The sequence below is a fragment of the Panulirus ornatus genome, chromosome 30 (genome assembly GCF_036320965.1).
Source record: "Panulirus ornatus isolate Po-2019 chromosome 30, ASM3632096v1, whole genome shotgun sequence".
In the NCBI taxonomy this organism is placed as follows: domain Eukaryota; kingdom Metazoa; phylum Arthropoda; class Malacostraca; order Decapoda; family Palinuridae; genus Panulirus; species Panulirus ornatus.
In genome coordinates, this window is record NC_092253.1 from 25,618,877 (window position 1) to 25,631,459 (window position 12,583).

General features: G+C 40.4%; 1 protein-coding gene across 1 annotated transcript in view; it reads right to left on the reverse strand.

Annotated features, from left to right (window-relative positions):
• Positions 1–267: 267 nt before the first annotated feature.
• Positions 268–12,583, reverse strand: part of LOC139758513 (uncharacterized) — a 211,002-nt gene continuing 198,686 nt past the window's right edge. The window contains 1 exon segment of the mRNA XM_071680016.1: positions 268–3,927. Coding sequence (XP_071536117.1) covers positions 3,010–3,927 — 918 coding nt within the window. The 3' untranslated portion in view covers positions 268–3,009.

Consider the following 12,583-nt stretch of genomic DNA (forward strand, 5'->3'; position numbering starts at 1 on the left):
ATCTGGGAGTGGATCTGTCAGCGGATGGAACCATGGAAGCGGAAGTGGATCATAGGGTGGGGGAGGGGGCGAAAATTTTGGGAGCCTTGAAAAATGTGTGGAAGTCGAGAACATTATCTCGGAAAGCAAAAATGGGTATGTTTGAAGGAATAGTGGTTCCAACAATGTTGTATGGTTGCGAGGCGTGGGCTATGGATAGAGTTGTGCGCAGGAGGATGGATGTGCTGGAAATGAGATGTTTGAGGACAATGTGTGGTGTGAGGTGGTTTGATCGAGTAAGTAACGTAAGGGTAAGAGAGATGTGTGGAAATAAAAAGAGCGTGGTTGAGAGAGCAGAAGAGGGTGTTTTGAAATGGTTTGGGCACATGGAGAGAATGAGTGAGGAAAGATTGACCAAGAGGATATACGTGTCAGAGGTGGAGGGAACGAGGAGAAGTGGGAGACCAAATTGGAGGTGGAAAGATGGAGTGAAAAAGATTTTGTGTGATCGGGGCCTGAACATGCAGGAGGGTGAAAGGAGGGCAAAGAATAGAGTGAATTGGAGCGATGTGGTATACCGGGGTTGACGTGCTGTCAGTGGATTGAATCAAGGCATGTGTATGGGGGTGGGTTGGGCCATTTCTTTCGTCTGTTTCCTTGCGCTGCCTCGCAAATGCGGGAGACCGGAAAAAAAAAAAAAAAAAAAAAAAAAAATTTTTTTTTTGCTTTGTCGCTGTCTCCCGCATTTGCGAGGCAGCGCAAGGAAACAGACGAAAGAAATGGCCCAACCCACCCCCATACACAATGTATATGTATTATATGTATTCATTATACTTGATTGCCATTTCCCAGTTAAATGAGGTAGTGCCAGGAAACAGACGAAGAATGGCCCATCCACTCACACACACACGGGAGGGGAGGATTTCCAGCTTATTCTTTATTTCAGTAGCAAAGGAACATGACACTAGAAAAAACAGCGAAGTAAATTGCATGCTCTGAAAGTTGCTTAATTACGACTTGCTGTGCTATCATTGCTATTCCAGGAAACCTTAAGTAACCATTACTCTACATGAACACTCAGATGGGATTAACTGGAGCAAATAAGTTATTAAAGGTGCTAAAACTGCAACTCAAATAACGTTAGCTGATAATAAATATGGTCAACAACATCAAAGGAGTTTCTCTTGACTCTGCATTTGTTACCTAAACACTGAAGCAAATTCTCAGATGTGTGAATTTGGCACTAAAATTAGAAAAAGGTGGAGTGTAATTTGTTAACAGTTAAAAAAAAATATTAAAAACGTTCCATAATACATATGGGTTCACTATTCATGATAATGTTTCACTAGAATTTATCTTTTTATTTTGGTCCCAATGTAAAAGATGTTCAGCATCTAAAATAAGTACACAGTCCCAAATGCATTGTACTTGTGTATCTATGTGGGCAGTAATTCTATCACACTTCCCATACACTACCTGATAGTAATTGAAGCAATACGCAAGTTAAAAATCTTGAACTTCCCATACACTCTCTGCTAGTAAAAGAGACAACACGCAAGTTAAACATCTTGAACAACACATTCAGAAATCTGAGAAAGGGACTGAATAATAGACTGTCAATAGAATTAGGATACTAATAGTGTATACAAGACTGAAGTGAGTATATGGAGTGGCAGTTCCTGATAGTTGGGCCTGCAGCTTGGTATTAGGTCGTTGGTGATATTCTGGCTAAAATTTAAGAAATTCTATTGGCATAATATGTTGTTCAGGAGAATATGATAAGGTAGTTTCAGTTCACTAATTTTCTCACATAGTCCAACAAAGAAATAAACTACACTAACATTTTCCTTGATCAACAGACAAATGAGCAATGACCATAAAGTATGCAAAAATTTATCACTCGGTCATAACAAGCAAAATGGATTAACGAGGTTTTGAACAACAGGGTTTCACTGACCTATACATTTACTGGTTGAAGACTACATTTGCATTCAAAATATCAATTTCCACTGAAATGGCTTCTGATTGCCCATTATATAAGAGGTCTGCAGAAGAGCCAAAATGACTTACTGAACACCCACAGTACCTTGAATCTCATTGATTTTATAGAAAATTCAGCTGAAATTTATATTCTGAATACCCTACCTTGAGCAACATAAACTCTCTAAACATACTAACAAGAGTGCAAACTTTTGAGGATTTCTTTATTGTTTACCTGTCATATCACATTAAATCTTTAAGTATTGAGCCATGTCAAGAGTTTCTGGGAGCCAGTTTTCAAATTCGACATCATACTTATGAAAAGAACTGTACAGCAAGCTTCAACATACCATATATTACTCTGCTGCCCAACAAACTCACAAACAAGAGTATACATGCTATACAGCCAGTAGTACTTACAGAATATGGCTGGTGTGTTGCAGGCCCTGAGCAAACTTTTCTGGTTGTGGTGGCCAAATATGGGGGGTCAATTAAGATTTCTAATGAGCATAGCAAAAGGCAGTTGCATCACCACAAGGCAATTCCAGTATCTATAAAAGGCTCTCAATGTAACAAAAATTGATATCTGTCTTACCTTCAATGTTTTACCTACTTCATCCTTCAACTGTTGCTCATTATATCACATATCCTCAACACAACTTTTCAAATTATTGATACCCAGGATAATCATTCCATAAAAAAATATCAATTACGATCAATGAAGCTTTTAGAGGCTACTGTTTTATGCTTTTCGTACAACTTTTATAAAATGAATAATATTACTATTTTTAGATTTTCTCTAAATAATGGACAATATCTGAATAAATGGTTAAATATTCAGATACCTGTTTTAAAAGAGTCAGCTAGTTATCATCTAAAAATGTATACAATAACTTGTCAATGTTCAAATATCATGGAGTTCCAGACTGGCCTCAATTAACAGTTAGGTAATAATCTAAAACTGTATACAGTAATTCTTCACTGTTCAATAATAATCATCGAGTTCCAGACTGGCCTCCAGCAAACATTACAAAAAAAGGGTTCTTTTATCTACAGGTCCCCCTCAAATTCTAAATCTTCAGCATTAGGAGAAATGGTATAAGCACTTACAATCTTTAACCTTGGCTCATCATCCTCATCATCTTCACTGTCTGTGTTATCATCAAAAAATACTTCCTCATGTATAATCTTCTTTTCTGGCAATCGAACTATCTTTTCTTCTGTTATGGTGGATTTAATCCCTGCTACTTCTACCACAGTTGATCTCCTCACTTGATCTTCACTTTTCCAAGATGAACTATCTTCAACATATTCAGTGCATATTTCTTTCTTTAAAATATCTCCTGTGCTTATATCAAGATCATCTCTTCCATCTTTCTCAGCATTTTTATAGACCCCTGTTGCTTTTTTCTCAGCATTTTCAAGATCACTAACGGCTTCTTTCAGTGCAATTTCAAGATCATCTCTTGTATCTTCATCTGTATTTTCAATATCTGCCTCAATATTTTCTGTGTCATCAATTCTAAGTTCAGGCTCACTCCCTTCAGATTCATCAGTCTCTAAGATGTCACCAGGTTTTGCCTGACCCTCAGTCAATGGACCTTTGGACCCATCTAGAGGTTTCTGGAATAGATCTTTAGATCTGGCAATAGCATCGTGATAGAGGAGGTGAGTTTCCTGTAAAATTGAAGAGATGAATATGGCTCCACATTGTGTGCAAGGGAATCTTCGATTAACTTTATGAAGCTTTTTATGATTATTGAGAAAGATCTCACAAATGAATGCTGCCCCACAAAGTGGGCATGTACAAGAATATGGAGTGGATATTTTTTGTACTCGACGATCTCTGCCACGCTTGTTTTGAAACCAATGTGTGACCTGTCTTGGTCTCAGACCTAGACGTTTGGCCACAAGCCACACTTCTGTTGCGCCTGGGAAGTTATTGTGTTCGTAGTGGGTGTCGAGAATCTGCTGAGGATAAATGTGTCAGTAACATCAATATCGTTAATATCTACAAAAAGAAATGATGTTTAATGAAATAAAATGTTTTACTGCATTCATTTGAAGCAAAATATTTTGATAAAGTTTAGAGCATATGCATTTTGTTTATTCAAGTTTCTTATATCCAATTCACTTTTGGATCTTCATCAGCTTCAACAAAATGAAATAAATGCAACCCCTAATTTGATTCCTACCACTTGGACAATCAATGTGATCACAAAGTAGCTAATCTGACTAACCATGGCTACTATAAAGCCAATGATACACTCTGGCTTTTATGAACAAGAGGTTCATGATCCCACCTATAGTGGACAAGATATCAATGCAAGTCATAATAGCTCAATTACATGTGCAAATTGAAGTCACCTGTAAAAAATAGAAAAAAAAAAATGGTGTCATGACAAGGACCATTTCTTAAAGCCACAAACCACTTATTTAGGGGAGAGGCCATTCCTTACATTACAAACTATGCATAAGTGCATCAACTCACCCTTAAGTAAGCTAATAAACTTGAATTGCTAGCCAAATATGTGTTTACAGCAATATTACTACTTAATACAATAAGTCTGGTAGAAATAATCCCCATAGAACACATGCAGTGTTCATATCACATATCCGAAAAGCAAAGTTTTTAAAAGCAAATTAAATGTCCTTAAATCTACAGTTGGTAAAATCAACACTGACAGCTGATCTGCCGGGACAACACATGAATATGCTTATCCAAACTTCAATGAGGTTGGATTTGTGTTAGTGATGCTCAAAGGCTGTTGGAGGTCAACTGTCAACTTAAACTACTACTACTAAGATAGGCCCCCCCATACTTGGGTTATGCCTGACTGGACTTTTTTCTATGCTGAAGGCACCAGTCATGTACATAGGTACACATCAAGGACAGGCATTAATTGAAATATAGAGAGAATTTTGAAATGGAAAAAGAAAAGACAAGGGAAAGGATTTAAAAATTTTGGCTACAATGAATGACCTGTCCTTTGAAATGTGCCAGGTCATATTTCTTGGGAAAAACATGAAAGGGTAAAAAGTTCCACAGCTTTGACTTGTAGGGAAAGAAGCAGATATCAAAACAGCCCAGCCATGAGTTGCTGATGGCCACACAATAATCATGTGATGCAGCAGCATGCTGAGTATTGTGTGGTCTAGCCAGTGGTGGGGGTACACAAACAGCCAGCTCTTGGGAGCCAAAACCACAGTAATACCTATAAAAGAGGGAAAGTGAACTTACATTGCAGCGTAGGCAAGGGGGGTCAAAGTTTGGAAGTTAGCCTAGGACAGTTTATATGTCGAATGCTTTCAACTCAATTCTGTTAAGTAAATATACAGAGCTAGAACCACCCCAAATGTGAGAGCAGTATTTCATATAAGGATGAATTAATTCTTTGTATAAACAGAGCAACTGTTCAGAAGAGAAGTTTCAACACCAAACAAGACACTTAGAAACAGACTTAGTTATTCCTGTAATGAGGGATTTCTAAGAAAGAGTGGAAGATAAAGTAATACCAAATATGTTCACTGAGAAGAGTGGAATTACAGAACCATCCAAGTTGAGACGAGTTGTGAGGAGTTTTCAATAGAGAGACGGGTAGAAGTTGGGTCTTGGAGGCATTAAAGTTAACAAGATTTTGTGTACCCCACTGAGATATCCTGTCCAAGTCCGAGTATATTGAGGAAGCTGTGTGGAGATGAGATGCAGATTGAGAGAGAGAAGAGGGATTACAACTGAAGGATGTGGATGAATGCGGTGTTGAGTCATCAGCTTATGAGTGCATTGTACTTTTGTGGAGGAGAAGAAACTGTTAAAAAAAAGGAGAAACAGCGTTCTCAGAGAGTGAGAGTACCTTTCATGGCAGTCGACATGTTCATCCCCTCGATTTTACTTGTGAAGTGCTCCTGAATTCTCTAGTATGTTTATTACTAATTGTCTCAGTGACCATACAACATGACAGTATTCAAATTTGCTTCTTAAACACATTTACTTAACATAATTTATCAACAGTTTCTATCTCTTGCATAGTCTCAAATTCATATCACTCATCACTTTATTTGATTGGGCAATCTTCAAAATATGCTGTCCGAAATCTAGTTTCTCATTCATGAAGGCACCAAATCTACATTTGGCTTCCTTTCTATCAATTTCCCTGTCAGGCCTTTATATGGCATTACTAATGAATCTTTCCTCAACCCAAAATAAATCTCATTTATTTCTTAATCATACTCGATCACCATTTCCTGCATTAGCATTTAGGTAGCACCAGGAAACTAACGAAGAAAGACTCGTCCACTCACATATATAGACATACATATGCAATTTTTTTTTATAATTATACTTTGTCACTGTCTCCCGCGTCAGTGAGGTAGTGCAAGGAAACAGACGAAAGAATGGCCCAACCCACCCACATACACATGTATGTACATACACATCCATACGCGCACATATACATACCTATACATTTTATAGGTATACATACATAGACATATACATATATACACATGTACATAATTCATGTGTTCATACTTGCTGCCTTTATTCATTCCCACTGCCGCCCCGCCACATATGAAAATGACAACCCCCTCCCTTTGCAAGTATGCGAGGTAGCGCTAGGAAAAGACAATAAAGGCCACATTTGTTCACACTCACCCTCTAGCTGTCATGTATAATGCACCAAAACCAAAGCTCCCTTTCCACATCCAGGCCCCACAAAACTTTCCATGGTTTACCCCAGATGCTTCACATGCCCTGGTTCAATCCACTGACAGCATGTCAACCCCGGTATACCACATCATTCCAATTCACTCTATTCCTTGCATGCCTTACACCATCGTGCATGTTCAGACCCCGATCACTCAAAATCTTTTTCTCTCCATTCTTCCACCTACAATTTGGTCTCAAATTTCTCCTTGTTCCCTCCACCTCTGACACATATATCCTCTTTGTCAATCTTTCCTCACTCATTCTCTCCATGTGACCAAACATATATATATACATACATTACTTTCCTTTTGATCATACTAGATCAACACTTCCCATGTCAGAGGGGTAGCACTATGAAACAGACGAAGAACGGCCCATCCACTCATGTACACATATACAGAAATAAATGCCCGTACATGCACATATATATACTAGACTAGACAAGAGGGGACGGGAGCAGGGGGCCAGAAATCCTCCCCTCCTTGTATTTCAACTTCCTAAAATGGGAAACAGAAGAAGGAGTCACGCGGGGAGTGCTCATCCTCCTCGTAGGCTCAGATTGGGGTGTCTAAATGTGTGTGGATGTAACCAAGATGTGAAAAAAGGAGAGATAGGTAGTATGTTTGAGGAAAGGAACCTCGATGTTTTGGCTCTGAGTGAAATAGAGCTTAAGGGTAAAGGGGAAGAGTGGTTTGGGAATGTCTTGGGAGTAAAGTCAGGGGTTAGTGAGAGGACAAGAGCAAGGGAGGGAGTAGCACTACTCCTGAAACAGGAGTTGTGGGAGTATGTGACAGAATGTAAGAAAGTAAATTCTAGATTAAAATGGGTAAAACTGAAAGTGGATGGAGAGAGATGGGTGATTATTGGTGCATATGAACCTGGGCATGAGAAGAAAGATCATGAGAGGCAAGTGTTGTGGGAACAGCTGAATGAGTGTGTTAGTGGTTTTGATGCACAAGACTGGGTTATAGTGATGGGTGATTTGAATGCAAAGGTGAGTAATGTGGCAGTCGAGGGAATAATTGGTGTACATGGGGTGTTCAGTGTTGTAAATGGAAATGGTGAAGAGCTTGTAGATTTATGTGCTGAAAAAGGACTGATGATTGGGAATACCTGGTTTAAAAAGCAAAATATACATAAGTATACATATGTAAGTAGGAGAGATGGCCAGAGAGCATTATTGGATTACGTGTTGATTGACAGGCGCGCGAGAGACTTCTGGATGTTAATGTGCTGAGAGGTGCAACTGGAGGGATGTCTCATCATTATCTTGTGGAGGCGAAGGTGAAGATTTGTAGGGGTTTTCAGAAAGAAGAGAGAATGTTGGGGTGAAAAGGGTGGTGAGAGTAAGTGAGCTTGGGAAGGAGACTTGTGTGAGGAAGTACCAGGAGAGACTGAGTACAGAATGGAAAAAGGTGAGAACAAAGGAGATAAGGGGAGTGGGGGAGGAATGGGACGTATTTAGGGAATCAGTGATGGCTTGCGCAAAAGATGCTTGCGGCATGAGAAGCGTGGGAGGTGGGTTGATTAGAAAGGGTAGTGAGTGGTGGGATGAAGAAGTAAGATTATTAGTGAAAGAGAAGAGAGAGGCAATTGGATGATTTTTGCAGGGAAAAAATGCAAATGAGTGGGAGATGTATAAAAGAAAGAGACAGGAGGTTAAGAGAAAGGTGCAAGAGGTGAAAAAGAGGGCAAATGAGAGTTGGGGTGAGAGAGTATCATCACATCTTAGGGAGGATAAAAAGATGTTCTGGAAGGAGGTAAATAAAGTGCGTAAGACAAGGGAGCAAATGGGAACTTTAGTGAAGGGGGCTAATGGGGAGGTGATAACAAGTAGTGGTGATGTGGGAAGGAGATGGAGTGAGTATTTTGAAGGTTTGTTGAATGTGTTTGATGATAGAGTGGCAGATATAGGGTGTTTTGGTCGAGGTGGTGTGCAAACTGAGAGGGTTAGGGAAAATGATTTGGTAAACAGAGAAGAGGTAGGAAAAGCTTTGCGGATGATGAAAGCCGGCAATGCAGCAGGTTTGGATGGTATTGCAGTGGAATTTATTAAAAAAATGGGGTGACTGTATTGTTGACTGGTTGGTAAAGTTATTTAATGTATGTATGATTCATGGGGAGGTGCCTGAGGATTGGCGGAATGCGTGCATAGTGCCATTGTACAAAGGCAAAGGGGATAAGAGTGAGTGCTCAAATTACAGAGGTATAAGTTTGTTGAGTATTCCTGGTAAATTATATGGGAGGGTATTGATTGAGAGGGTGAAGGCATGTACAGAGCATCAGATTGGGGAAGAGCAGTGTGGTTTCAGAAGTGGTAGAGGATGTGTGGATCAGAAGTTTGCTTTGAAGAATGTATGTAAGAAATACTTAGAAAAGCAAATGGACTTGTATGTAGCATTTATGGCTCTGGAGAAGGCATATGATAGAATTGATAGAGATGCTCTGTGGAAGGTATTAAGAATATATGGTGTGGGAGGCAAGTTGTTAGAAGCAGTGAAAAGTTTTTATCGAGGATGTAAGGCATGTGCACGTGTAGGAAGAGAGGAAAGTGATTGGTTCTCAGTGAATGTAGGTTTGCGGCAGGGGTGTGTGATGTCTCCATGGTTGTTTAATTTGTTTATGGATGGGGTTGTTAGGGAGGTGAATGCAAGAGTTTTGGAAAGAGGGGCAAGTATGAAGTCTGTTGGGGATGAGAGAGCTTGTGAAATGAGTCAGTTGTTGTTCGCTGATGATACAGCGCTGGTGGCTGATTCGTGTGAGAAACTGCAGAAGCTGGTGACTGAGTTTGGTAAAGTGTGTGAAAGAAGAAAGTTAAGAGTAAATGTGAATAAGAGCAAGGTTATTAGGTACAGTAGGGTTGAGGGTCAAGTCAATTGGGAGGTAAGTTTGAATGGAGAAAAACTGGAGGAAGTAAAGTGTTTTAGATATCTGGGAGTGGATCTGGCAGCGGATGGAACCATGGAAGCGGAAGTGAATCATAGGGTGGGGGAGGGGGTGAAAATTCTGGGAGCCCTGAAGAATGTGTGGGTCGAGAACATTATCTCGGAAAGCAAAAATGGGTATATTTGAAGGAATAGTGGTTCCAACAATGTTGTATGGTTGCGAGGTGTGGGCTATGGATAGAGTTGTGCGCAGGAGGGTGGATGTGCTGGAAATGAGATGTTTGAGGACAATATGTGGTGTGAGGTGGTTTGATCGAGTAAGTAATATAAGGGTAAGAGAGATGTGTGGAAATAAAAAGAGCGTGGTTGAGAGAGCAGAAGAGGGTGTTTTGAAATGGTTTGGGCACATGGAGAAAATGAGTGAGGAAAGATTGACCAAGAGGATATATGTGTCGGAGGTGGAGGGAATGAGAAGTGGGAGACCAAATTGGAGGTGGAAAGATGGAGTGAAAAAGATTTTGAGTGATCGGCGCCTGAACATGCAGGAGGGTGAAAGGCGGCCAAGGAATAGAGTGAATTGGATCGATGTGGTATACCGGGGTTGACGTGCTGTCAATGGATTGAATCAGGGCATGTGAAGCGTCTGGGGTAAACCATGGAAAGTTGTGTGGGGCCTGGATGTGGAAAGGGAGCAGTGGGTTCGGGCATTATTGCATGACAGCTAGAGACTGAGTGTGAATGAATAGGGCCTTTGTTGTCTTTTCCTAGCGCTACCTCGCACACATGAGGGGGGAGGGGGATGTTGTTCCATGTGTGGCGAGGTGGCGATGGGAATGAATAAAGGCAGACAGTGTGAATTGTGTGCATGTGTATATATGTTTGTGTCTGTGTGTATATATATGTGTACACTGAGATGTATGGGTATGTACATTTGCATGTGTGGACGTGTATGTATATACATGTGTATGGGGTGGGTTGGGCCATTTCTTTCCTCTGTTTCCTTGCACTACCTCGCAAACGCGGGAGACAGCGACAAAGCAAAATAAATAAATAAATAAATATCAACATATATGTAGGTGAGTAGGAGAGATTGTCAAAGAGAATTAATGGATTATGTTAACTGACAAGAGTGTAAGAGAGACTTTTGGATGTTAATGTACTGAGAGGGATGTCTGATCACTATCTTGTACAGGTGAAGGTGAAGATTTGTAGAGGTTTTCAAAAAAGAAGAAACAATGTTGAGGAGAAGAGTATGTGACCTTGGAAGGAGGATTATGTGAGGAAGTACCAAGAGAGACGTGACTGTAGAATGGCAAAAGGTGTAAGCAAATGACGTGAGGGGAGTGGGAGAGGAATGGGATGTATTTAGGGAAGCATTGAAGACTAGTGCAAGAGATGCATGTGGCATGAGAAAGGTGGGAGGTGGGCAGATTAGAAAGGGTAGTGAGTGGCGGGATAAAGAAGTAAAGTTGTCAGTGAAAGAGAAAAGAGAAGCATTTGGATGATACTTGCATGGAAAGAGTGCAAATGACTGGGAGATGTAAAAAAGAAAGCATAAGGAGGTTAAGAGAAAGGTGGGAGGGATGAAAAAGAGGGCATAGGAGAGTTGGAAAAAGAGAGTATCATTAAACTTTAGGGAGAATAAAAAGATGTTTTTGATGGAGGTAAATAACATACATAAGACAAGAGAACAAATGGGAACATTGGTGAAGGTGGCAAGCAAGGAAGTAATAACAGGTAGTGATAAAGTGAGAAGGAGATGGACTGAGTATTTTGAAGGTTTGCAGAATGCATTTAATGACGAGTAGCAGATATGGGGTGTTTTGGTTGGGGTGGTGTGCGAAGTGAGAGGGGTCTGAGAGAATAGTTTAGTTAAGAGAGAAGATGTAGTGAAAGCTCTGTGGAAGATGAAATCCATCTAGGTGGCAGGGTTTGGATGGTATTGCAGTGGAAATTATCAAAAAAAGGGGGTGACTGTGTTGTTGATTGGCTGGTAGGGGTATTCAATTTATGTATTGATCATGGTGAAGTGCCTGAGGACTAGCGCAAAGCATGCATAGTGCCACTGTACAAAGGCAAAGGGTTTAAAGGTGAGTGTTCAAGCTACAGAGGCATAAGTTTCACAGTGAAGTTCCCGAGGATTGGCTGAATGCATGCATAGTGTTGTTGTACAAAGGCAAAGGGGATAAAAGTGAGTGTTCAAACTACAGTAGTATAAATTTGTTGAGTATTCTTGAAATTATATGGGAGGGTATTGACTGAGATGGTAAAGGAATGTACATAGCATCAGACTGGGGAAGAGCAGTGTGGTTATAGAAGTGGTAGGGGATGTGTGGATCAGGTGTATGCTTTAAAGAATGTGTGTGAGAAATACTTAAAAAGGCTGATGGATTTGTATGTAGCAATTACGGATCTGAAGGTAGAAGGGTTGATAGAGATGCTTTGTGGAAGGTCTTAAGAGCATATAGTGTGAGAGGTAAGTTGCTAGAAGCAGCGAAAAGTTTTTACCAAGCATGTAAGGCATGTGTATAGGTAGGAAGAGAGGAGACCGATTGGTTCCCAGTGAATGTCAGGTCTGCAGCAGAAGAGTGTGATGTCCCCATGGTTGTTTAATTTGTTTACGGATGGGGTGGACAGGGAGGTAAAAGCAAGAGTTTTGGAGAGAGGGCATGTATACTGTCTGTTGGGGATGAGAAGGCCTGGGAAGTGAGTCAGTTGCTATTTGCCAATGATACAACTCTAGTGGCTGATCGAGTGAGAAACTGCAGAAGTTGGTGACTGAGTTTGGAAAAGTGTGTGGAAGGAGAAAGCTGAGAATAAATGTGAATAAGAGCAAGGTTATTAGGTTCAGTAGAGTTGAGGGAAAAGTTAATTGGGAGGTAAGTTTTATCCCTGGGGATAGGGGAGAAAGAATACTTCCCACATATTCTCTGCGTGTCGTAGAAGGCGACTAAAAGGGGAGGGAGCGGGTGGCTGGAAATCCTCCCCTTTCTTGTTTTTTTTTTTTAATTTTCCAAAAGAAGGAACAGAG